This window comes from Clinocottus analis, unplaced genomic scaffold, assembly GCF_023055335.1.
Source record: "Clinocottus analis isolate CAN_PGR_092001 unplaced genomic scaffold, fCliAna1.0.p SCAF_7, whole genome shotgun sequence".
In the NCBI taxonomy this organism is placed as follows: domain Eukaryota; kingdom Metazoa; phylum Chordata; class Actinopteri; order Perciformes; family Cottidae; genus Clinocottus; species Clinocottus analis.
Window position 1 is genome coordinate 21,003,997 of NW_027176229.1, and position 26,875 is coordinate 21,030,871.

At 41.6% G+C, this 26,875-nt stretch overlaps 1 protein-coding gene across 3 annotated transcripts in view; it reads right to left on the minus strand.

Annotated features, from left to right (window-relative positions):
• The window catches only part of LOC137805390 (dmX-like protein 1), a 49,668-nt gene extending 25,045 nt beyond the window's left edge, over positions 1–24,623 (minus strand). For 2 of the 3 annotated variants that reach the window (XM_068605289.1, XM_068605287.1), the window contains exons 1-26: positions 24,277–24,623; positions 22,554–22,795; positions 20,951–21,076; positions 17,159–17,236; positions 16,636–16,714; positions 16,368–16,512; positions 15,993–16,059; positions 15,512–15,696; positions 15,156–15,357; positions 11,713–11,893; positions 11,166–11,342; positions 10,725–10,966; positions 8,306–9,023; positions 7,795–7,916; positions 7,189–7,278; positions 6,644–6,746; positions 6,397–6,516; positions 6,007–6,225; positions 4,125–5,365; positions 3,645–3,903; positions 3,274–3,407; positions 2,880–3,066; positions 2,645–2,755; positions 1,545–1,714; positions 1,237–1,334; positions 923–1,088 (exon numbers count right to left, since the gene is read on the minus strand). In XM_068605289.1, coding sequence (XP_068461390.1) covers positions 923–1,088; positions 1,237–1,334; positions 1,545–1,714; positions 2,645–2,755; positions 2,880–3,066; positions 3,274–3,407; positions 3,645–3,903; positions 4,125–5,365; positions 6,007–6,225; positions 6,397–6,516; positions 6,644–6,746; positions 7,189–7,278; positions 7,795–7,916; positions 8,306–9,023; positions 10,725–10,966; positions 11,166–11,342; positions 11,713–11,893; positions 15,156–15,357; positions 15,512–15,696; positions 15,993–16,059; positions 16,368–16,512; positions 16,636–16,714; positions 17,159–17,236; positions 20,951–21,076; positions 22,554–22,640 — 5,307 coding nt within the window. In that variant the 5' untranslated portion in view covers positions 22,641–22,795; positions 24,277–24,623. The remainder of the gene's footprint in view (positions 1–922; positions 1,089–1,236; positions 1,335–1,544; positions 1,715–2,644; positions 2,756–2,879; positions 3,067–3,273; positions 3,408–3,644; positions 3,904–4,124; positions 5,366–6,006; positions 6,226–6,396; positions 6,517–6,643; positions 6,747–7,188; positions 7,279–7,794; positions 7,917–8,305; positions 9,024–10,724; positions 10,967–11,165; positions 11,343–11,712; positions 11,894–15,155; positions 15,358–15,511; positions 15,697–15,992; positions 16,060–16,367; positions 16,513–16,635; positions 16,715–17,158; positions 17,237–20,950; positions 21,077–22,553; positions 22,796–24,276) is intronic. The other variant, XM_068605288.1, reaches the window with a different exon arrangement.
• Positions 24,624–26,875: the final 2,252 nt, after the last annotated feature.

Here is a 26,875-nt window from a genome sequence, read left to right on the forward strand (position 1 = left end):
AGTTGCTCCCAACTTGTAAGGCGTGAGGTGCATTTCAATGAGACTCCCTTCCATCCTGAGAGACAAAACACAGTCATTGATAGCCCTTTGCCTGGGTGACGCTCATTTCCATTAAATGCTTAGAAAAGCTCCAGTTACTCACAGAGATGAAGTAATGCAACTCATTGCTTCAGGGACTTTCTAAACAGGGAGAACCTTGATGACTAAGGGGTTAAGCAAACAATACCACCACAAGCAGCCCTCTTGAATGCGAGCAAAAATGATGGAGCGCTGTGTGCTTTTTGTGACTTAACCTAATCCTGATAGATGGCAGTAATACTGATGCAACAAAAGACATATTTTTAACTACATCAGCCAAAAATCAAGCATTAATATACAAGTTTACACATCATTGTGGCGTGGTAGTTGGCAGTGTCCCCATTTACGAAGCCTCAACAAGAATGTGTTGCTGCTGCTTCACAAATGTAACAACATGCTATTGAAACTTCTCAAAAAAAAAGGGAGGGAAGACAGCAAAACCCAAGAGTCAAGTGCCAACATCAATAATTCGTCAGCGCATTGCACTAAAAGCTCTTGACAAAGACACCACTGCTGGAGTCTATTGAGCTGTATTCATAATAAAAAAGGGTGCCGCACCTTACAGGAATGTTGTTGGTGATATCTGTTTTTGTAGATGTGGCTGCACTGCTTTTACTATATCATCAAAGACCGCCCTTGATTATGAATATTTGGGGTGGGGGGTTGGGACAACGACACACCGACGCTACAGAAATGTTATAAATAAAGATGAGCTGCACTTGACATTACTCATGCAGAAAGCAAGGTTTCTAACTTAGGTTTTTAGCAGGCTGACAAGTGGCACTTGCAGTTGAAAGAACAAGTGCTTCTCGCAAACAGTGTGTCATGTCTATTTTCCACTTGCCTCCACAGCATCCTTAAGGGAGCCGGCGAGAAGGAAGAAGGCTGCAGAATGCTGAAACCGCTGCTTTCCCAACAGAGAAAACGCATTTTTCAACGCCGCTTTCCTCCACCGGTCCTCGCTGAAGTTGTTGCGGAAGAACTCTGTCATTTTGGCATTCTTCTGAGACCTGGAGAGAAAGGCAGATTCAAAACAACACTTGTGTCATAGCTTTTCAGCAACGTGACTAGAACTAATCTTGGTTAAGGGTATGGGGCAAATATTTAGATGACAGCGTGTATATTTCACATGCAAAATTATGTCAGTTTTGCCTTTACCTGTATAATCCCCAGACCACTGCCTTTTTCTTCAGTGCAAGGTAAAATATAGCTGCATCAAGAGGATCATTGTTTCTCTGTAAAGACGTCTTGGCAACCTGACAAAGAGAAAAATAGGATAAAGAGAAAGAAAAAGGTTAAAAAACAAAAACAAATACATAGAGATTGCACCGCTTTAACCTTTACAGTTTTATCCACAGAACATCATTTCGGGGAGTAGCAAAACTGCCACTAGTCACCGTTTAAAATCTAAACAAAGACGCCCAAGATCAATATAGCAAACCATCTAAGGTCATTGGATGCCTCACCTTCTCAATACACCTGCGTAGCTTGTTTGTGCTGCGCAGCCACCAGCCCACGCCCATGGAGCGCAGCTCCGGCCAGGTGGGCTCTCCCTTCTGTAGGGCGGGCAGCATGTTCAGCAGCTCCTCTTCAGCCTCAGAGTGGAAGGCCCAGGCGTAATGACACGTCGACAGGCCTGAAGAGAGAAGAGGGAACGCTCTGTATTTTATCAACACTGTGCAGTGAGTGAATGCAGCAGCACATTTGATTTGCGATTGTCCGACCAAAATCTCAGTGGGCGGACAATAGCTGGTATTACTTTAAGACAAAAATCACTTCTTAATAAATCATTTTTGGTGGGAGAAAGTTCATGTATTTAATGAAGGGTTACTTGTTTTGCTCCTATTCAACAATAAATGTCAGGTCGGCTGGATGCGGCGGATATATATAAAAAAAAAAAAAACGACCAATGCATCACTTCTTGATCAGAATCTGCATATTTCAATAGATTTGGTCTAATAGCCTCATGGTTTTGCTTATATTAACTTAATTATCAGAAATCATATGTAGATGGGCAGGTGCGCGCATTGGTCGGCTTTGACTGTATAAACTAATTTAGTTTAAATTATTTACTACTTGGCGAAAAAGCTTTTATGTTATCTTAATATTCATTTCGGCAACCAGGTAGAGCACATAGTGTGAGACTATTTAGTCAACAGGGAGTTGCATCTTTCAGCTACAGCGTTGTATTGCCAGCCACCGAGGAGTTCTATGGCTGCGAACACAGAGTAAGTGCTTTGCTCAAGGGTGCCTTAACTGCAATAGTTGAGGATGATGAATAGACGATGGCTTGCTCACTTCTCTCACTGAGACGTTTACTGTCAAGAATGTACAATTGAGACCACCAGTAACCCTCCATCTTTGTTGCTTTAGAGGTCTTTATGGAGTTACTGGCCTGTTACCTACTGTTACTATATCTGAAAGGAGTGCAGAAGGCCAGCTCTTTAGGTGGCAAGCTGGAGGTATTGCAAGTATTGCAAGATCATGCAAGTAGAAATATATAATAGAGGCAGTACAGTGAGTAGAATGCAACCGTATTTGCGTGCCAGTTGGAAACTCAATGTACCTTGTCGCAGCAGCTGTGCGCGGTGTGCTGGAGGCAGGGAGGTAGAGAGGAAGGTGTGGAGTCGGACGGCCAGCAAGAACTTCAGACCACACTCGTCCAGCGTCTCTCCACCTAGGAGGCGAATGACAGAAAGCTCTTATTGCTAGTTGAACACATAATTAAGTGATGTTGTGGAAAGGCACTTATCTAATACATTTCAATCCATTGGAAGAGCTGTTTTATTTCCCTGCAGTACCTTTGCTTGTGCCCTGGCTGTCCTTGAGGTCAGTGCTTGTGGTAGCGATGGTGTCAGCCAGCGCCATGAGAGACATCTGCTCCATACGGGTCAAGCCCGGCAAACTGGAATGAAGGAGGTGACTGGACAGAACCTGAGCATGTTCTGGACCAAAGTGTGTCGGACTGTACTGGGACAGGTCAATGACCTACAGACAGGCAACCAGACAAAGGACAAGTCTGTAAAATGAATTGTCTGGTATTTCCAAGTTATTTAACACATAGAAAAAGGCAGTTAAAATTAATCATTGTGCATGTCTAATTTTCTGGAATAGCAAAAGACATAAAAATGTTGCTGTCCACTCATTTTTAGGGAAATTCTCTTTTTACCAAACATTAGCTAAACAGAAACCGACCTTGTTCCCCGTTTCCTCCTGATCGTCTTCCAGGGGGTCCAGGTCCGCAACGGTGGGTGTATGAAAGAGCTCATCATAAACATCAGTGTGACTGGAACCATGTCCACTGTCTCCACCAACACTGCTCACTTTATCTGTAGGGAGACAAAGATGAGCAAGATGACACGAGACATGCATTTCATAAAAGACGTGCAGGAAAAAGCCCAAACTTGTCTACGGTCATGGGCTAGATTTCCTGAAGCCTGAAAGCGGAAGTCTAGTTTTCTCTGAGTGCAGTTGTATTATAATAAGCTGAAAGTTTATAATGGACTCATATAATGATGACTCATTACTGAACGATAGCATCCTAAAACCACATGTTGTATACCAACCAGATTTTGGTGACGTATCCTCATCGGCTGCCAGCAGGGCGTACAGAGGCAGTGGAGGGATGGAGCTTATCTCCGTGTAGTCAGGGCCGGAGTTCTCTGCTTTGCTGAACATCTTGCGATCCCTAGCTGTGCTTCCCCCAGCGCTGATTGTTCGAGAGCGCACACGTTTCTCAGGATTGGTGTTACTGTCTTTAAGTGCCACAATCTCTCCGGCAATGCACTTCACCAGGTGGGACAGGATGGCTTTGGCACGGTGCACCTTAAGATAGACACATTTTGTTACACATTTATATAAATATAAATCACAACGATCGACTTTCTGGCAAATGTAATTCTTTGTCGTATTGGTGCACTCAACTTTAGCATCAGGCCGACAAAACCGCCGTGTCGTTTCAATTGAGTAATGTGTTTAAATAAAAGAAAATGTATCTCATTAGAAAAGTAAGTATGGACTGTAATCAAGTAATTTCTTTAACGTACCTTCCCTAGATCCATGAGCTCCAGTAACTGCACAGGATGGTACTGAGGCAGAGTGGGAAAGAGTTGATGAGCTGCTTCGAAAAGCCCAGAGTCCTCCATCTCAATAGGTAGGTCATAAGCGGTTCTCTTCCCACTGAGTTTTTGAGCCAGGCTCATCATTGATCTCGTCAGGGCCTTTTTGGGAGGGGCAAGTGAAGACATGGGGGCCCCGGAGGTGGGGCCGTCCTCCTGGCTCTGCCTGAGAGCTGAGATTATAGAGGAGACGCTGCTGCTGATGTCGGTGTCTCGGGCCATCGCGGCATTGGGTTTGATCGGTGCTGGGGGCTGCCACTGGGAGTAGACGTGCATCTCACAGTCCATGCCGACTACCAAGATTCCATCTCTCACCCAGGAGAGGGAGACGGGAATGGGTAACGAGCCTTCGACAGAGGAGACCAGGTCCACTGATCGAATCAGAACCAGGCGCGATGAGCTCTGCTCTCGGCTGGCATCGGATGTCAAGCCGAGTTCTGGAGGCTTCCCGGAAAGACGGCCGTACATATAAATCTTTGTCCCAATACCGACGGTCAGAACATGTGACCCATCTTCTTGGGACACCCAGTCCAAATGAACCAGGCTCTTACTGGCCGAACAAGGGAAGTCCTCGTTGGGGACAGTGATGTCTCCGCTACCTGGAATATTGGCACTTCCGGTTGTGGGATCCGTGCTGTCCAGGACTATGGTCTGCTCTAGATTCCACTGTGAACCACCAGTGGACTCGCACTGGAAGATGCCAATGTGGACCAAAGGCTCTCTCACAGCACTTGCTGTGTTAGGGCTTAGAGAGAGATTTGGGCTACGCTGTACAGTCAGGGTTGGTGTCAGGTGAGTGTTGTTGTTGTTGTTGTGCACATAAGGGGAGGAAGCCAGGGTAGGAGGGGACGTCAACAGTTGAGAGTTTAGGTAAGGTGTTGAAATCAGACGTGCGGTTGGCATCTGCTTGTAGGCAACTGCAATCCGCCCGGAGTGGCAGCAGCTGACCACTATGGGACGACCTTGCACCTGCACTGCGCTGCTGTTGGGGAGCCTCTCCTCCACCAGCAGGGGCCACTCCTCCCACTGGTAAACCAAGCTGTCCATACCGGAAGGCTCTGTCGCATTAACAACACACCTCCAGAAGCGCACCTTTCCATCAGAACAGGAAGTGGCAAGGAGGTAGGGCACACGATCAGCTGGCAGAGAACATGACGCGCTCAAGTGGCCTGGGAATAAAGTAGACAATACACGATAAGGCAAGGACTTTTTTCTTCTAAAATGTGATATCTTTTCAGACTTACATTTCTGAGAATTAAATCTTGGCATCAAAGACAGTTTTCAAAAAGGTATTAGTCGATATATGTTGTGCAGATGGCAACATAAGCACATAAGAACTTGGCGTTCTGAGAAAATCTAAAAACGGAGTTACATTTTTATTTTGAACACAACTTTAAAAAATATATATTTTCACAGTGCCAATGAAAATCTTTGAAAAAATATCCTTGTTTCTTAGTTTATATTGTTCCTTCCTACAAAATGGAAGTATCTCGTTCTCGGTCATAAAAAATAATGTTACTGTGTTCCTAAAAAGGTAGCGCTAATCAATGTTTATTAGTTTTCTAGTTGAAGAATCATTACTATGGAAATGATTCTATTGCAACATAAAAACGTGAACTTTTGTCAGCACTGGTGTGGGAAAATACCTCTGAGGCAGCTTAATTTCTTTATTTGTGTTCAGCTATACAAGACTGGCCTACTTACCCGGATGGAATACCTTATGTTGTGCTCAAAGCTGCATTTCACTACCAGAGGAAGTTTATAGACGTGTGTTGTTTGTGTGCGAGTGCAAGCCTTCATTGTCCCTCACCTGCTGAGGGTGTAACACTGATGGCTTCCACCCCTTCAGGCAGAGCCATCTCTTGGCTGTACAGCCTGTGCGTGGTGAGGCTGAGGCGACAGGCACTTTGCAGATTGGAAGTGCAGGGTTTACTCTTCTGACTGACTGTAGAACTAAACGTGTCAAAGCTAAACGTAGAGCTGTTCAGAGAGGAAGCTGAGGTCACATCCACCTGCTTTGCGGTATCTTCTGTGGTGACAGGAAGAGGGAAATAATATATATATATATGAATTAGAGCCATCTGCATTTGAGGAGTCCATAAATATATGTCGTTGTGTGTTCAAAAACAGATATAAATTCTACATTGTTAAGACAAAAAAAAAAAAAATCAATCAATTCAGTTTTGTTCAAAGTGCTCACCCATGGTGATGGGTAGAGCAGCAAGATGGAGATGCCACATGTGGAGGAGCGAGCGACCCGTCGGGGTCAATTCGACCACAACTAGGAAAAAACGTGCAGAGTACGCCGCCTTGCTTGAGGCTGCAGGGAAAAGCACAAACGCACAAAGAATATTAATGCACTGCTGTAAATGTGTTCGAAGGTGCTGCAAAGGTTTGGTAAGAATATATACATTTCTAAGTAGTGAGAACAATGAGTTTGTCTATACCAGTGTGAGGGGGATCAGGAGTTTGCTGTGTGCTCGCTGTTCTCTCACTGCCGAGAATCAGATCCTCTTCAAACACATGCAGGAGCTGGGTCTCCTTCCCCTGCTGGAAAGAACAAAAGCAGCCATTATGAAACTACATGAGACGCATAGACTTAATCCACATTTCCCCCACTGTAGAGCTAATATGTAGACACACAAAAACATATACGACAAAATGCTAATGTTGAACAAACAGGCACATGTGCACACACGTACGCCCACTTGAAAAACGGCTTAAGGGGCTGAAAGAAGGTTCGCTCTGCAACCGTTTTTTGTTAGTTGACCTTTCACAAAAGTCTCTTGCAGACATTTTTATGCTACCAAATACCAATGGTCTGGAATATGCTTAATTATGCTTAAGAGTAGACGTTCATACTAATGTACTTTTTGTCCAAGATGTTAACAGTAAATATCTATTCGTCTACTGTCACATAGCTGACAATCAGAGAGAGCGAGAAAGAGAAAGATTACTCTGAATACACACCGTTTCTTGTATGTATACTTACAACGTCAGTAATGGTATCCAGCTCTATAATACATCCTGGTTTTGCTGTGGATTGCTGACTGATGATGTTAAACACCTCTCCAACATATTTCTAAAGAGAAATAAGCATAATATAGTCACATTAGGGCATTTATTTCAAAACGTACTATTAGTGAGTCAATTGTGCTTCAGAAAATGAGAAAAAAAGAAACTAGTATCTGTGCTGCCGTGAAATACGCCGACATGGCGATTGTCCGAAAGTAACCGATGCAATGCAAGAAAGAATATTCTAGCAAATAACCATGTTTGCGCTCTGTAAATAAATTAGATAAAACCAACCGTCACTTTGTGCTGGAGTCAACTCGGCTGCGATGGGTTAGAAGGATCGAGGCTATTGATCTTACTTCCCATATGTTCTTTAATTGTGCTCTTGACTAAGTCCTTGGCTAACACTTATGAAGTGACACGACTGTTTATTAATGTATTATTGCCTCACTGGTTCTTGAAAAAGGTCCAAGAAAAACACTAAATTGTTTTGTGGTGTGGTTATGAAAAAATACAAATAAAAAAGGACACTGCAGTGCCAACTATACTCTGCAGAGTTTGAGAATCCTATTTAATGACTTACTGATATCTCTGGATTGGAGAGCTCACTCAGGAGTTTTTTAGCTTCAATAACAGCCTGATACATCCTGAGTGAGTGGCCGTCGCTTGCCACGAAGCAGGCACTGGGAGAGTTACAGTACATACCTAAAGAAAGAAACACAAGCAGAGTCCTCCATTATGCTTCATTGTCTAAATAAACACAAGGACACAACTGATACACAGAACACTGTGGTGTAGTGCATTTATGAAGTCATACAGACCACGGTACGTACTCCCCGGCAACAATGTCATTAGTGATTTCATATTTGGATATTTAAAGCCTTCGTGTAGCTGTTCTAAAAACTACATCTATGGGGATTTGGTCTCAAAACTATCATATTTATTCAGTAAGAGATGATTTCCTTCATATTACTCAACCAAAATAACTGTTTGGTAAAGAAAATAAAGAGACAAGCGAAAATGGCTAAATTGCAGAGTACTTTATCCCTCATTGCTTAAATAAATAAACACAATAAAAAAAGTTTTTTTCTCACCTAAACAGCTGCTGGGAATAAATGTGGGCAGCCAGGCAACTTGAGCAAACGCTGATGCATGGAGGGAATTGATCCGAGCTAGCTCGGAGACCCCGCCAGACAAAGAAAGCGGCCCGACGGGGTCAACTCTCCATAAAATTAGTTCACTGTAGATTGCGTTAGGGTCCTGGGACACTGCACCCAGGGAACTCCGGTTGGGTCGTGATCCCCGGGGCAGAAATGCTGGATGAGAGAAACCGGAGGAGTAGGCGTCCGGAGGAGCCAGGATGCTGTCTGCCTCTGGCGTCCTCAAGGCGTTGTGGTGCGAGGTGGTGAGGAGCAGAGGCAGCAGCGAGTGACAGGCCAAGTCATTGAGGTGGAAGCGGTGGCCACAGTACCTTGACTTGTGCGAGACGCTGAGCACAGTGGAGAAAGCGGAGTCCTCTGCGAAGCCGACGGCCCACTGGTTCAGGGAGCCGTCGGCGTGTTTGGAAATCATGAGGACGTTGGGGGTGAAAATGCTGAGTCTTAGACTACTGCTGGGTGCAGCTTTTCCATGGCCTCCATAGCTTATGAGCGCAGACTTGGTTCGAGGCAATGCGCTCCCGGGTGGCCGCTTCCTGCCATGTTGGATGGCCAGATCCACGTTCTTGTTGCAGGCATACATAACCACACTGTGGCTCAAGGAGATTGCGTCGCCCGCCGGGAACGCTACAGGTATGCGGGAGACGAACGACACCTGAGGGAGGAAGAAAGACACCAAAGCAATGAGATCAAGAGCAACTGAAATGCAACAGCTCAGAGTTAATGATACGAATGGCTCAGTCAATCAAGTAATTATAAATATTGCTTTAAATAGGCATACATTAGGAAACAACTTGGGTTCTATGTGAAAACTCTCCAATTCTTCATTCAGAAATTGAATGACAATGACTTGAAATACTTCTGCCAATAAGAATATTACAGGATCCTCTCTTATTAAATTAAAGCAGTCGAGACTACTCAAGCTGAATGTCAATGAAACTGTGGATTCTGTTAGCCGCCTTGCCTAAGTGACTAACTTTCACGTCACAAGGCTCTCATTATTCAACTAATAAAATGCATCAACAGACTTTTGAATTTGATATGCAGTCACACATAATTGGAATGTAATTGTCTAAACGGCTGGATGAGAAGCCATTAAAAACAGCTAGACCATCACAGCTGCCATCACAAATTAATTATTTCCGAGAGAAGCGCCTCTTGAAATTGCGAATACAAACAAGAGTGACCAAGTAAAAGTCTGCTTAGTTTACAATGTTATGAATTATGCATTTTTTTTAACCTTTTTGCTTTACTGTAGTTTTCCCATCATAACACTTCTGGTTCTAGGTATTTTAGTTATCAATTAGTCTTGAGGGATGTTTGTTGATAAAACATCCATAAAAATGTTATGTTCCACTGTTTGACTTAGGTGTGTTTGCGCCAGGTGTGTGCACGTCCAGGCAAAGATACTCAAGTGCAAGAGGAGACGAAGAAACTTCACTTCAGAGCACTTCATGCACACCATTGGGCTCCAAATAAATAGTTTATCTATCTTGTTCTCTTTTCAAGGCAATGTTTCAATCTACAAGATCTTCTTCAGGCAAGTGCGAAGAAGAAAAAAAAACGGTCATTTCTTCTTGAGGCAGCAATCTACTAGTATTTTCATAGCTGTCTGAAAACCTGAAGAGTCTACCAAAAAACAGGATTTGGGGTTTGGGTAGGATTTGGGGAACTGTGATTTCAGTCCGAGGACGACCACGGTTACAAATGCTAAATGAATACAAAAAGGTATATTTATTGTCAGATCTATTTTGCTCTAGATGAAACAGTGATATTCTAAATCTATTAATTTAGAGTCAGCAATGTTTCTATTCATTTGTCAGTTCAAATTGCATTACTTTCTGCTTAAATTATGCGCTTAACTTATTTTGTATTTCTCTGATATTATAGTTATATTTTGTAAAATGTGCCTGCTGCCCCTTCACGTGAACGTCCTCGCAGCCAGATTGAGAAACCTTGCGTCTGTTTACGCGTTGATAACTAGCTTCTTAAGAGCATTTTTAGCAGGATCGCGGCTGTTATTGTTTGTTAAACCAGATAACCCAAAGATATCCCGGGTATGTTTAACTTGCTTTGCAGCACAAGCCCCTGGAGACTGACAAACACAGAGGGTTTTGCCTCAACAAACCGCAAGGACATTAACTCCCGCACAGTATTTACTGATGCCCATATAATGCAATAATTGAAATAAAGTGGCGAAAAATGAAACGGTCTCCAGAGTGAAGCAAGTGTTTGAGGGATATTTATTTAAAATGTAACTGATGTGTAACAATCCCCCATCAGCTCTCTCGAATGTTATTAAAAGATGAAATTTAAAAAAAAATTGAGAGATAAAAACATAAAACAGTGAACGTACCTGAGCTTGTCTGAACATGCCCGGCTGGTATTCATCCAACCAGTCGACATGCCAGACTAAAAGAGAGCCGTCCATGGGATGGATACTGAACAACATGTCTGCCCCTTTATTCCACTCCTCTAACAGCACGTCCACCTGGTGCTTCACCGCTGCCAGAGGAAGCTCTGCAGCCTCGGGTCCCCGGGAGTCACTGGGCCTGCTGCTATTATCTTCCTCATCAAAGTTATCCTCATCTTCAGGCACTGGAAGAGAATGCAAATCATGACAAATTCTGAAAAAACATATGGAAGACTAATGAAATATGCATTGGTCTTTTAGATTGAAGTATAGTTTCCAGTGTCATTCCAGCATCACACACGCACACGCACACGCACACACACACACACACACACACACACACGTTCAATTAAAGTAGAAAACACCTGCCACATTTTTCTGTACCTTCACGGGGGCAGTCGTCCTGGATCTCCAGGCTGCCTCGGAGCTGCTGCAAGAAGACCTCCATCGCTAAAGTGAAATGAAGCTCTTTGTTGTTGAGCCAGTGGACAGTGAACGGACCTCCAGGTTCCTCGTCATCCACGGAACTCAGAGAGGAGATGGAGGGCAGCAGAGGAATGTCTGTGATGAAGAGGGTTACGTTGAGAAAAAGGGAAAGAATACGAGTATATGACAAACTTTCATGGATATAAGCATGGCTTGAAGTATGCTAAAATGTATTTGAAGCATTCACATAACATTCTATGAAACTTTTTAGCCTCAAGGCTGAAGAAATCACAAGGTCTGGCCCATAAGTCATGCCACGTTAAAAGGAAGTTAAATAAACAACTTTAGGCTATAAAAGTTATAACCCTCTGACGTCGAGCTGATTTTATTCAAGCACAGTTATCTCTATGCTCTTTAAGAAGTACTTTGCACCATCATGGAGCTTCAAAATTTTGGAGAATTAGCTTAGTTTCTCAAGAGTGAAGGTGATGCGTTTGAGTCCGACCTGTGGCAGGGTTGATGCTGGCAGCAATGTGGAAGTGGCAGAGAGCGTTGGCGTGCGGCGTGCTGCTGCGGCTCCCCTTGTGGTTGTAGTGCCTGCTCTGATGTTGAGGCAGGCCGCCAATCATGGAGGGCTGTGGGACGTCCCGGTAAGAAGAGCCGCGCAATGATGCTTGAAAGTTCAACTGGAAGAGGGAGAACATTGGATATTCACATTAGAAAACCAATGAACAGAGTTGAATGAGACAATAAGGTATTGCATGAGTCTCCAGAGAGATTTAGATGTTCTTAAATTACTTCAACAGGTAACAAGTGTTCAATCGGGTGAGGCAGGATGTTTCAACACCACATTTTAGTTCCCACCCAGAGCTGCTCTGCCTTTGGTGAACAGGTGTGTCTCTTTAGGATGGGAATTTATATTGGGCCCTTAACCGAAATGTTGTTTTAGCATCTATAATGACTTAGAGGTAGACCGCTAGTGGATTTTTTGGATAGTTTAGAGCAGTAAAAAAAAAAAAACATTTGCTGGCAATAACCCTCCCACGTGAAACAATTAAATAAAAACTAAAAATTTGAATTAAACATCTGGCAATATTACAGACTGTACATACTGAATAACTGTTGAACTAAGCATCCAAGTTAAAGTAATAATACATAAACGAATACATTTGGATGAAAACATTAAATTAAAATCATAGAAACAAAAAACAGCCTATATGAGTCTGAACATTAAATTGTGATTTCATTACATGGATAGTTACGTGGCTGATCCATTTGCAAGAGAACATTGATTTGGAAAGTTAAATGATTTATTTTCCTGTCATGTGTCATGCACAAAGAGCCCATACGTAAAGTATATACTTCTAGACTTAAACTGTGACAGCAGTCAAGACAAAGCATCTTCATGGTTCATGGAGATTATACAACATAACGATGGGTTTCGTTTCCACAGCTTTTATGTCGCTTCTTTGGTGTAGAAAGAGTAATGTAATAGAGCTGCAAGGCTTCAGTATTATTGAGATGTATGCGCTCATCACAACCGCAAAGAAGTCCTTTGTTAAATATGTCTAACGCATGTATTTTAACTCACAAAAGCAATAAAAGCGCTACGAAGGCGCAATCACTACTAGAGACATAAATGGCTGCCCTGTAGTAAAGGTGAAGAAGAGAAAGAGAAAAGAAAATTGCTCAGTTTTTCCTGAATTAACGAGATACCCCAGAAATCTGCAAGACGCCAATTTAAATCAGTCATGGAAATCTAACCAAGTACAGGTACTTGTTAAGTACTTCAGTATTTCCATTTTACACTCAATAATTATTCTCTACAACCTTTTGGAAGCCAATAATAAATTATAATGTATCATTAAAGATTAAGCCCCCCCCCCACCTCACAGTATACACAGTAATTACAATAAGCCCCATTATTAAAAGAAAAAGTTCACTCTGCATACCCAGTATTTTGCATATTGATGCTAATGCTTTACGGAAGTAAGATTTTGAATGATTTTTTTTTTGTTTATTCTTGTAACAGAGCATTTCTATATTGTGGTATAGCTACTTTTACTTAAGTGAAAAAGATCTGAGTACTTCTTCCATCACTTTATATTTTATGGGAGCAAACATATCCTGCAGTTTAGTTTAACCGAGACCTTGGGGAACCTAGGAATAAGTGCTTTTAGTGCATGTTTGTGCCTATAGCTCCTGGGCTCATAAGGCGGTTAAAGCCGATAACGCCGTCCTGACCGACAAGGCCGTCGCGAAAGCTTAGCATCAACCCTCCGGATGGCCCTCGGGTAAACGCCGTCGGCTCTTTTGCTGTAGTTTGTACCATTAGCGGCGATCGCTATGAGCTGCTGGCTCGCCGTCACTATGTTGAAGTCGTTGAGAGGCAGTTGAAATGCTCCGTGTCGCTTTAAAGACAAGAGTTTCCAGCTGTCTCACACCCAAAATAAAACTGGATTAAACAAACAAGCTGGACATTTTTCAGATCATTTCCCCCATGAAAACAGGGCAAATATTTTTCAACTCAAGTGCATAAAAATGCATAAAATTTTGTACAAAGCATGGTAGAAAATCATTCCCATCTCAAACACCAGAATCTGTAAACTTTGGGTTTAATCACCTTCATTGATTTTGTGATTTAAACTGTTCATCCCACCCAGAGGCATCAGACTAAAATTGAGTTTAAAATGGGGCTCGCTCATTTTCGCCCATCCACTCAGTTTTGGGAGGGAGAGTTACCTCATAACCGGATCACCCAACACAGACGGATATTTTAATGAATAATTCCACATGGGTACTCTCACAGACTCTCCTCGAGGCACAGTGGGAAAATTAGCATACCTATTTTTCCTGTAATCTAATGAGCCCTGAGCTCAGTAAGTGCCATTGAGATCCATAACCATTTAAATGTCCGTATCTAAATGGATGTTAAGTATTGTGTTTGAAGCCTAGCTGGGAAGCAAGTCACTTAAAAGCTGACGACACCATCATTACGGGTGTGAGCTAAATGAAACAGAGAAACAAGCATCAAAAGTCAAAGTTGTAATATCCTTCGCCGATGCTCGTCTTAAGCCTCGTAGGCTTCCAAAAGCCACCTTCATGTCTGATAGCCAATTAATTTTCTCTTTTAATTCTGCTAAGCTCCCGTTTGTAGATTTTCCCTTTTGGGCTCCCTTCGCTCGTTCCCTCATCTCTGCTGCACCCGGACGTCCTTTTTCAGGACCAAAATGGGGAACGTCAAGAGATCATAGCATTTGTGCCATTTATTTCTCTAGTGTCAGTAACATTAGGTTAATTCTAAACCAATACAGACAATATTCTCACCGTTAAGAGATTTATAAATAATGCTTTCAATTCTGACAGAAAAGAGTTGTTTCGCCTGCAGCGAGCGAAGCATCCCTCTGACCTACATTATTTACCTTTTGTGTCAATTTGAACCAAACCATGTGCATATATACATCTATGAACTGATATTGAGGAATATATTGAAAATGATGACACATTATAGAAAACTATATATTTTTAAGTTCATTTTTATGGCGTGTTATGGGTTCAAATTATCACCTTCCTGCTCTCTTCTTGCATAAATGTGTTATTATAATATTTAGTAGGATACACACTCACTTTGTTAAATAAACACACTGCCCAGAACACAACTCTTCCTTGAAGATTACAATGTTCAGTTTTTCCAGGTGTTGATTCGATTTTATGGTCATTTTGGAAGCTAAAGCTAAAATGTTGTGGGATTAAAACACATTGTTTGAGAAAGAACATTTTGTCCTCATTTGTACCAATGTGGGTAGACTAAATATCATAAATACCATTCAGTATCATGCAAAACAATTCCACAAATCTACAGCCTCAGAAATGACAATACAGTTGAATGATGAAGGTAGAATTTCCTGCAGCACAGTTGTGTGAGATTAGCCAACTCCATCAGCTTACTTCTTGTGCTGTTCTTCCCTGCAACTTCCCATTGCAGGTGTTGCCAGATGCACCGGCACATCCTGGTGCGTCACCGTGTCGGGAAGAAGCGTGGTTGTTATGGTAACCAGACAGAAGGCCGTCGCCCGGTAAGAGCGTCTCTGCCCAGAGCCGACACACGCTGTCCTTACAGCAGGTGAGCAGAACACTACACACTGCGCCGCTGTTGTGAAAGAGGAAGGAAGGACGACAGTAATGATTTAGCAACTTCTAACACCGATGACAGACAAACAGCGGGCTGAGCTAAAGCATAGAAGGTCAGAAAGTGAAGCTTAGCAGAGACACTGGTGACAAATAGGCGCTGACAGTGTCCATACCGTGGCATGTACTTGCTGGTCTTCCTCCATGAGAAGCCAGTAACCGAACGGGGATGGGCCAGGTACACAAAGGAGAAGGCCAGCTCTCCCTGGAAAGAGTCACTTGGCTCTGGAGGTGTGAAGAGTCTGGAAACACCCAACTTCCACTTACTGGTGTTGTACCAGACCTTCACCAGGCAGTCATCCTGAAGGAAGAGAGACAAACCGGGATATAATTGATATCCCGCTGTTGTAAGGTGCCATTAAAACAAGCTACAGCCATTCGGTTGAAGGAAACAAACACTAAAGTCAGGTACTGATCAGTTACTTTACAATTACTCTCGAGCTTACAGTTTGGCCGTATCAATGCAATGTAAACATGAACTGTACACATAAACTTGCATCCAAATCTACATAATTCTATATACCACTAGAATACTGAATACTAATGTTGTGCTTCTGACATTAGCGATCTTGAGATCCTGGTAAAAGCTCGACTTACCAGACCAGCAGTAGCAAAGAATTCCCCATCGGGAGAGAACTTCATTAAACTGACTTGAGATGCCATCCTTCAGACAAACAAAACGTGCATTAAAATGTATATAAAACATGTACTAAATCATGTGAACATAAATGAATTACAACTACATTCAATATCACATATATTACAGTTTTATGGAGAAAAAAAAATATGCTGGTTCAACTAAATTGTTCATTTGGCACTTAACTAAAAATCGGGCTGATAACAAGTTATCCAGTTTGAGTAAAATTTGGAAAAAATCCACACTCCTATTGGGGGAGGAAAGCAACACAATCACCGCCTTAGAGAGGTTTGTAGGAAGCATCATGTGCCGATTCTGTACTGAACAGTTCTTACTTGCTCTGCCAGATGCACCTCCAGGCAGAATGAGTCTCTCCAATTGTCATGTCTGTCTGCGTTCCCACTTCCTCAGCTTCACCTTCCTCTCCAGCAACATTAGACCATAACTGGAGGCTACTAGAGCCTGTTAGAAGCGTACTGCCTGGATACACAAAAACACATTCACAGAAATGACTTGCATCAACACATTCTTTTTGGATTACATCATGTCATATATTGTTATTTATGTTAGATTAAAAGAACATTACACTTTGTGTAAAACTACCTGTGGGGTGCCAGGCCAGGTTCCGTACCATAGACTTTAATACAAATTGACCCGTCTTCTGCCATTGGCAGTTCAACTTCTGCACACAAAAAATAGATACAGACAATTAAAAACAAAACTGCAGAACAAGAACCGACAGTGAAGTGGATCACATGTGACCAGCAGCTGTCCTACAGGGAACTTCTGAAATGAAAGAGGTACTGAGTTGCATTTAATCTTTCCGTTCCTTATGACTACTCTTGGACTAACAATAGAAGGCCATTCAACACGGACATAACAGATGACTTCTGCACCCAGTATATAACAGAATAAAATAGTAAATGTGAATGTACTACTTCAGTAAGAATGTGCTTGTGTTGGAAACATTAGCTCTTCCCTGGCAACTTTCCAATGACTTTCAATATTCTGCTCTATTTTAAATAGAGTGTGTTGATGAAAAAGGGAGGAAAAAAACAAACTACTTTTTCCAGGATGATCTCAAAATAAGCATGGCTGTGACTTCAATATAATGTCGGCAACTCACAGTCAGTGAAGTGTCTTTTTGATCTGGATGCTGAACCGGCTCAAAGACGCACACGATGCTTCCATAGGAAGCTGCAATCTATTGGCAGGAAAAAAGGAGACATGTTAAATATCAACGTATGTTTTCTGATGCAGAGTCAAAAGGTTTCACCGAAAACACATTTGCAAGAATCACATATTTCTCTACATGTTGTACTTCATTTAAATCAAATAGCTGTAAATTAGATTGAAACTAAAACAAAAATGTTGTTGCAAATTAACGACTTTATAGTTTTTAAAAAAGCTTTAAGATTTAGTGTAGATTTGTATTTCTGATTGGGTGAAAACAAAAAAATGACCTAAAGTTTATTATAAACCAGGACATGTAAATGAGTAGATACCTGAAAACAAAAAACACCTTGAGGATATAACAATATTAGTGTTTCGTCAACATTGACTTCTCTTCCGTGTGCATACTTCCCATCCATGCATTGCTGAAGTCTAATTGCTCAAGCGCTTAACATGGGAGCCACAGACACAATGTCAAACAGACTTAATGGATGGATGACATTTCTGTGGCAGTGAACACAACTAACAAGCTTATTAATAAAAGGTCAAGGTCTCAGATAATACAGGCTTTGTCTCCATTTGGGAAAATAATATGCCGACTGTCACAGAATAAATAGCGTGAAAGGAACGAGTCACACACACAAACACACACACACACTCATAAGTGCATCTATTTAAAATCGACAAACACATGCACAAGCCATCACATGAACAAGCCATCACACACACACACAAAGCAGTCTTAAGAGACAGACAATGGCTCATGGCATGATGAGACATAAGGAAAGAAATATCCTTTTTTTAGGACACAGTTCACGTTCAACCAAGTTCCAGCAGAGAGCAAAATTTAACACATCTACGCTATATAACATATTTTATTTGAGCTGCAGAAAGGAAGAAAAAATAAAACAATGTGAACATTTTTGTTTTCCAAACCTAACGGCTGTAGTTTCTAAAAGTCGATTTAATTTCAGTGATTTTTTTCAGTGCAGGTTGCTCTGCACGCTGTTGATGACTCCAACATTGTGAGGGGGGTCTCAGAGTTCACACAAACTAATTTATTTGTCTTGTACTTTAAATACATTTCTCATAATGACATTACACAACGCAATCTTTAACCTGCTGGAATGCAGCATTAAATCTAGTGCAGCGGACCGGTGCAGATTGTCGTTCTCAGTGGTTATGTTACGCTCCAATTTAAATAGTATTAATGTGGTGTACGTGAAGGGGGGCGATGAGGTGGAACTGGTGTGCGTACCGACTGAGCATGCGTGAAAAACAGAATCCAGACCACGCTAGGGGCCATGCGAGGTTACTTCTGACCCGGCTCAATTGGATTAAGCATCACATGACATGAGGGGAACGGTGAAGGATTTGAAACGCACATTTTCTCTCTCATTTTAATTAAATCAGGTGTCGCTCCCTGCAGTTTTAACAAGACTCCCACCAACCCCAAATAAAAAATAATCTCCAATTACAGCAATGGGCTGTCAATAATGAACGTGTAGTTACGTCGCAGGGTTTTTTCCTATGTGAATGCGTTTCTCCAGTCAGTCTCTCTGCGGCGCTGCATTGGACCGCGTCAGCGACCGAGCTGAATGGATTCAGACGGACGCAAAGAGAGCAGGAGGGACACGGCAGGATGAAGCGTGCCATGAGGCTGCCTTCACTCATAAGTAGGGTTGCAAAATTCCGGGAATATTCAAAGTTGAAAACTTTCCACGAGAATTAACGGGAATCAACGGGAATAAACAGAACATTTTGGGGTAATTTAACTGTATTTACCTTGTCATAAGCAGACATGCATGCAAACATTGATAATACAACTTTTAAAAATGACATTTTTGACCTTTTATTAGTAGAACTTTATTCTTTCATCGAACAATGAAAACATGAACGTTGAATAAAAAAAAGTGTATTCCGTATGATCACCACCCCCATACACAAATTTATTTCTTTAGTGTTTTTCCCTGAATCCTTTCTTTGTGGACCTATATGAACTATTTCAGTTCATAGGCACATTTTTTTTCCCCAAAATTCCTGTGGAAAGTTTCCGGAAATTTACCGGAAATGTTCCGCCCCTTTGCAACCCTACTCATAAGCCAGCACCTTCCCACAGGTTCGGTAAGGGGATGTGGGTGCGTTTAATTGGGCTTTAGAACATCACCGCTGTGACACAATCACAAGATCAAATTATTTTCCTGAAATTCACAGCATTACAATAATTTCAAACGTATGAAGATGTTGCAATACTGGAACTCTCCCTTTTTATTTGATTGCAGCGTCGTTACTTATTAACTAAGAGGAATCGTGAATACAGTGACTGCAGTGTTGAATCGGGATAAGTTTCTTTGGTCTCCATTTTCAAAGATCAGCACTATATCAAACTTTATAAGTATGGGATACAGTTGTAACCATCTCCTTGTAATTCATTGCCACGGATATTAAAAACACAAGATCTTCTCGGCCAAGATTTTGTAAGTTCACATCTCAGTTCTTTAGCTTTTAAACTTACAAATTTCAGACTATACAAATCATAGACAAGAAACTGAATTGCACACTTAAGGCCTGTAATTCATAAAAATACACATGTTTATTTTTAATTATTGCTCCCAAATACTTTTAGCAACTTCATGCTTATATTTAAGCATGTTTATGCACGAGTGTTTGTCTGATCCATCTTTTATGCGTGCATGTGGATTGTGACGCTGTTAAGTGTAGCGGGGGATGCAGCGGCTTGAAGCCAAAGACAAATTTCCCCGCGGGACAGTTAAGTACATCTTATCTTATCTTATTGCTTCTTCACCTGAATCCACCCAAACAAGTGGAACCAGTTCTACATTTAGACTAATCCTGCAGAAAACTGAAAGTGCGAACACAAGCTATTCTCAAATGTCTTCCTGTGCTACAGCTTAACTCGGAACAAAGCTCAATAAGAAACAGCATAAATACTACAAAACAAGAATGCAGAGCAGACCCAGACAAATTACAAAAACATCACAACAAATCTTTTGTTTGCGGCGACCCATATTGGGGTCAATAAAGGGATTATCAGTGGCATTACAGCAGTGAATGTACCTGCTGTCCCACTACTTGCTTTACCGGCCAGATTTCGTCATCATTTTAAGTTGATGACCGGGAGCAAAAGTCCATTAAGAACAGACTTTGATGCCAATAAACCTCTACCCTTATAAACAAGAGCTGTGAACACTTCATGAGAGAGCTTGCCACTAATGTGCCCTGCAAGAAAAAGATATAATCAATCCGAAAAAAACTAAAATCTAAAAAACTGAGTCCTGGACATTTTAGAGACGTTTGGGGCGAGAGTCATCGGGTGGATAGGATTCTGCTGACCCTGTGAACTGAGCCCGACTACCACACATTCCACTCCGATTGTGAGGGTGTGTGTGGGGGTGGGGGTCATTCAAAAATAGAACGAGACAAAAAGGAAGGAGAACTGTACATCATTGGGATGTGAGAGAAACATCTGTCATTTTGCAGATTGATCTCTTTCAAACCAATGGATGGCATTAAAGGCTGGGTATGAATTACATTATAAGCATATCCTTCATTGTTTGTATATGTTGGCATCATTTTATGTGACAAATTCTTTATCTCCTATTGATACAATGTTATATTGCCCTCCAATTTAAATATAAATAAACCTTGATTTAAACTGCAATGTTTGTGCTCAACAAATATGTTTTTTTCCCGAAATGACCAAATGGCACTCCATTACTCTTACCTGTCCACCCTGCAGTGAGCAGTCGACACAGCAGACCTGGATGTTGCCATGCTTGGCCCCTGGGATGATCTGCAGCCGCTCAAAGTCACTGCCCAAAATCACTACGTCGCATCCTGACGCATATGCCTATTGAGAGACAGGGAGGGGAGAAAGAGAGTGAGAGATGGAGATGACACTCGTGGAAAGAATTGCATGAAGGGTCACGTCCTGGAGCCAGTGTCACCGCATCAATCGTCCGACGACATATGACAGCTCTCTAGCAAAAGCAGATGAGATTAGAATTCAACGCTCTATTTCTGTGGCTGAGCTGTGATTCACTGCGACTCTGTCTCCTTCACAGGGGGGCAGGTCGAACAGAAATAGTTCTCCTATTGATCCACTCTGTGAATAGCATCGCGGTAGTATCTTACAGAGTGCAAAACAGTTAGTGTTGTGCCTTTGTATTTCAGAAACACATTATAATGCAATTTTAAACTAGAAGTGGTCAAATAAAGCATTTGATTAAGCAAACACATCCCTATCCATTACAGGCATAATGGAGGAAGATCTTTGAGGCCTTTCCGGGACACAGAGAATAAAGTAAGTAACGCATGGAATAGAATTCCGATCAAGTCTCATTTATAAAACGGTCCATACGTTTGTACAAGAGGAAAGACCATGTGTTCTCCTGCAAGTGGGACATTTCCTTTTATAAATCTAAAATGAACTTGGAATTGTCCACATGTGGATCAGCCTTGATCTACACGGCCACATTTCAAATCATAAATAGTCAATGCTAAGCACCTCATGAATGGTTATGCATAAATACTGACCTGCTGACCAATTAAATTAATTATTTCTCAGATATCGAGGTGCCTGTGGGTGAGGACCACTCGTTCCCTCCTAATTGTTCCACTTCACATAGTCGCAGTGCATCAATTTAAGGATTACAAGTCTCATCACAGCATTTATAAGTTTATAATGCGATCACACTGTTGGTTTCCTATAAACCGACTCGGTTGTACAGTCCTACACTCCTGTCAAGTTTGTTTTTTATAGATCAAAACTTTTGTGTGGGTGATAGGGTTTTCCTCTTTCATCCCCCACTTTGTGAGTATGCAAAAGTTAAAAGTTAGACTGGCAAAAATGTTACCAGTGTGGCTACTGTTTCTGTGTCATCTACTTAACTAAGGCATAATCCCTCTCAGAGAAAAATGAAATTGTGTGTTTGATGACCATGCACAAAGAGGCACTGACATTTTCATTAAAAAAAAAAGGTCTGACTCATGATTACTCATCTGCATTGCTATTTAAGTTCATGCCAATAAGTATTTCTTAAGCGTGATAGTTCTGAAGTGTAAAGGCTTTCTTTTCCCCAGGAAGTGAAACAGGGATACTCAACTTTCAACCAGGAGCCAGTGAATAACTTTCAGGGCTTAGCCTGGATCTTTTTTTTTATAAAGAAGCCACATTAATCTTTTTCAATGATTCCCTGTATGCACTCAGGCACCTAATTGACAAGTAAAAAAATAAATATTCCCAATGTAAATCTAATTATTCTTATCGTGAATAAAGAAATGGTCACCTGTCCACCCAGAACCCTACAGAGTCTGAAATATCTTACCGTGAATGGCACATTGTTGACGCTCCCTACAGAGAAACAATTGTCTCCAGGGTTGACAGCTCCTGTGAGGACCTGATGGAGATTCATGACTCTGATTTATATTCCGCTCGTGTTTCTTTTTCCCCGCTCTTCCTTCTCATAACGCCCTCCCACTCCAGGTGAGACTCATGGGAAACCATGGGAAGGACGCGTTCATCTTCGTCTGTTGCCTGTGACTTCACGTCAGTGTCTCTACAGGCTCGCTGTACGGAAAAGAAGAGACAAAAACACAGATGTAAACAGAGAATGTTTTGGTTCAGTACCGGTTAAGCTAATAGCATATTACTAACTCCTGGATATTGACTGCAAATAGATTTAACACATGCATACAGAGCACCAAGTGTTCCTCAACCTTTTCTCAACATGCATGAAATTTGTCTCACAATGGGACCATTGCATGAAAACATACTGGTAGTATTGTGAAAGGACTCACTAAAAATAAGCATCAACCCTATTAGGCAAACAGCTACAAAAAAAAAGAAGACTTTTGGTTGCTTATCTTAAAATCCATGGCTGGTTATCATTAATGGTTCTTTCACTGCTAATCAGTAGTAGTAAGCTTCTATATTGACACATAGATTAGCATGTAAGGTAAATATGGGAGAGGGCTCTCAGGAAACTTAACAAATATATGGCAAGCAAGGTGATGTTGTAGTAGCAGATGATGCACACAAGTTACAAGTGTTGCATAATCCCCAGAGGGCAAGAATTTATAGCAAGTGCGGAATCAGCTTTTGTTTGCTACCCAGGTGGAAATTATTGCATGTGTGTTTACTCAGGAGGCAACTGTATGACTGTGTTAGCTAGACGAATTTAGTGAAGTCATTATGTAGTGGTATTTAGATTGATTCTTTACATTGTTAAAATCTAAAAAAGGCATGTTAGGTATTGACTTTTGAGAAATTTTGAGTGAGCATATGAACAGATGACACCAGCACCTGGCAAAGCAAGTCCAATGGGCATTTAAAAAAGGTCATTATCAAAAGGGTGCAGGGCAGGTGTCAGTGAGCCAAGTGACTCACCAGCACGCAGTCTTACTTACACCTTAATTCCACTTCAGGTCAGGTCAGTCTCCTTTTGTTGTAAAACTTGTTTTACTGGATATTTGACAATCTGGTATTTGATATCACGTCTCCTAAAAAAGCATCAATGATATAGCCTGGACTATAGACTAGATGTAGCTCACGTTTGGGGCGCAAATGTACATAGTCGTTTTAAAACATCACACCACAGTGTAATATCTTTATATCTTGGACATAAAAGTAACAAAAAAACAAGGTCAACATGTTGGTCTGCGACGTTGACACAAAGGGCAGTGTTACATTGTAGGCTTTGACTGGAGAAGACGTGAGTTAGTTATATGGCTGCGTGGCGACTCACGTGAGCGCGTTTCACACGCCAGGCACTCACAACACACCGACCGACACCACCACGCCTGACTGATACGGTGTCAACCCGCACAGATAACACAGATAACACACACAAAGACACACACAGTCTCGTTAGTTTTAAGCGAACACTTCATACATTAGCTCGCGCTAACTGACGCTAACTGCCCCGTTTACAAGTCGTCGCATCCCGACGCTAACCTCGCTGTCAAGTTGAGCTAACCAGCTGCGGTTCAGTTTGAGGCAGAAACACCGCGAACACGACCGTTGCATAAACACGACAATAGACCACTTACCTTGTGTAGCTACTTGTGTAACATGTCCTGTAGGTAACAGACAACAGATATCCCGGGGGGGGAAAGGCCCACTATCTTTAACGAACGTCCCTCTCCCACGTTAAACGTTGGTTACGTCCTTTCAGTTAGCTGGCTGTAGCGCGTACTAGCTCGAGCGCGCTGAGCTCAGCTAGCTACAACGTCAGGTCACTTATGGTGCACACCTGACGACCTGCGCGTGCCGAGACGAGTCGCTTTGTAAACACTTCCCAAAAAGTGTCAACCGCAAGAAAGGGCCCCACGTCTCCTCGAGGTTAGCAAATAAAACGTTTCCAAGCGAGGGAAGCTTTCCCTTATGTTGAAGATGTGTGTCATGAGTATGACCGTTTCGCTGCAGTGCATTGTGGTCCTTGTAGTTGCGTTGTGACATCAGCGCGAGGCCTGTTTGCGTGTGGTAAAAAATAAATTTTAAAAAAAACTCAGGTGCGGCTGTGTTGAACTTTATATACAGTATCGTTTCTGGACATTGCTCAACCTGCCTGACATTCCCTTGCTTTAATAAATAATCACAGTGTGTTAACATATGGGGAATATATAAGACATAGACTACCTTAACAGTGAACGTATAGCTTTTAATGAATTTTAATAGATTTGCAACTACCATTTTAGACGAACATCCAGCACATGGGAATTAAGTAAACACGGATCGGTTGCATGCTACAACCGAGTACACTTGCTATATAAACAATGACAGTATTCAGGTACACATGTAACCACACCCCGACAGTGACATCACGGTGATCTGACATACATTTCTATTTTTAGCATCACCGCAGTCAGGTGAGGAGTTGGCAAACGGGATATTTCAGTACGAGCTAAACACATTCCTCTCATAGCTGCGTTCACTGTGTGTGCGAGTGTGTGTGTGCGTGTGTGTACATTATATTATACAATATGTAGTCGTCAGATGTAAATTCAATCTAAATATATCCTATATTTCCTCTATTTTCTCGTCTGAGATGAGGGACAGATATGTGCATTGCGCCTACAGATAACCACAGGATGTCACTGTTGCCCAACACTCTGGACTGCAGGTTACTTTGACCTGACACACTGGTTGACCTCGATTATATACTCTTATATTCCTAAACATATTTCACTTTTTCCTACATTCAAGCCTGTATAAATGTGTGGGATTATTACTTTATTTGTTCAAAATAATATTATGTATAACTGTCATTAAGTTGACTTATAAGTCTAAGATATGATCAAACTCCTTTATTGTAATAAGACAATTAAAACACAGAATATACACCGTGTAAGATATAATCTTGGCTGCATAATATTTAGCCTCCAGCTCACTTCTTAATTTCTGCTTGCGAATATTTCCGCACATTCTGTGCTTCTTCCTCGATTAAAGCATGTGGAGATAAATGGGATAGACAGCGTCCATGAATAATTAAAAATGGCAGTGACATTAGGGAAGGTTGGCGACATTTATCGCTGTGGCAGTTGTATGGTGGCGATGATGAAACTGTTGACTTCCCAGTCAGGAAGTAGGTCACTCTATTATTAAAGACGCAGCTTTATTACTGTGATAAATTTGATTTTTCAGTTTCAGACAAACACACACTGTATCACTGCAGGTTAAATGTTTGTGCACTGGATGTCAAATAAAAGAAGAGAGAAAAAGACATTATATTATTGCACGCCTGCAAACGTCGACACAGACACCCTACACACACACAGACACACACACACACACACACACCATCCGTCCTGGTGTAATAACATCCCCCTATCTTATTGCACCACCTCGGTTTTCTACCAGTATAGTTTTGACTTTGAACAACTTCCTCGGAGAAAATGAAACAGAAATCTTTCACAGACAAACTCTGGTCCACGGTGTATAAAGGATGTTGCGGCTCAGTGTGATATTAAACCCTCTGACTTTGTGTGTGAGTGTCTTTGCCAGCAATAGTTTCTTTGTAGTGCAGACACCCCAAAAGAAAGTAGAAAAAAACCTCTGTTCTCCACTCTCCCACCTTAAAGTGGAACTACCTGTCAAATTTTAAATTTAGTGTATTTTAGGTAAAGCTCCCTCCTGTGCAACAACATGGTCTAAATGACAACATGGCTGAAATGATTGTGTTGCATCAAGAGTTAAAGTGAGCATGCACTGCAGCCTCAGCGAGCAAAAGTCTCTACCTCCAGATATCTAGGATATCTTCTGCCCACCAACAGTTTAAACTACAATTTGTTTGTGTGTTTTGTGCCAGTACAGTTACTGCATTTGATGATGCTAACGCTGCCATTTGAACACAAAAGACACAAAACAAACCACGCAAATCAGTTCCATCAAGTGCTATATTTGTCTTTGAAAAATAAAAAATATATTGCAACCCCCTTGTCTTCTTGGTTAATTTGTTACGTATGTTCCTATTTGTGTGTACATTTGGTGTATTATGGAAATAATCTACTGTATATGCTATTTTTCTCAAGATACTGAGCTACTGTGTGCATCTCATCTTGCATGCATCTGTTTAAAAAGTAGAATTGGAAGGGAAAAACATCTGTTAATACCGTAATGTCCATGATTTTCTTGATTTTTGGTGTCTTT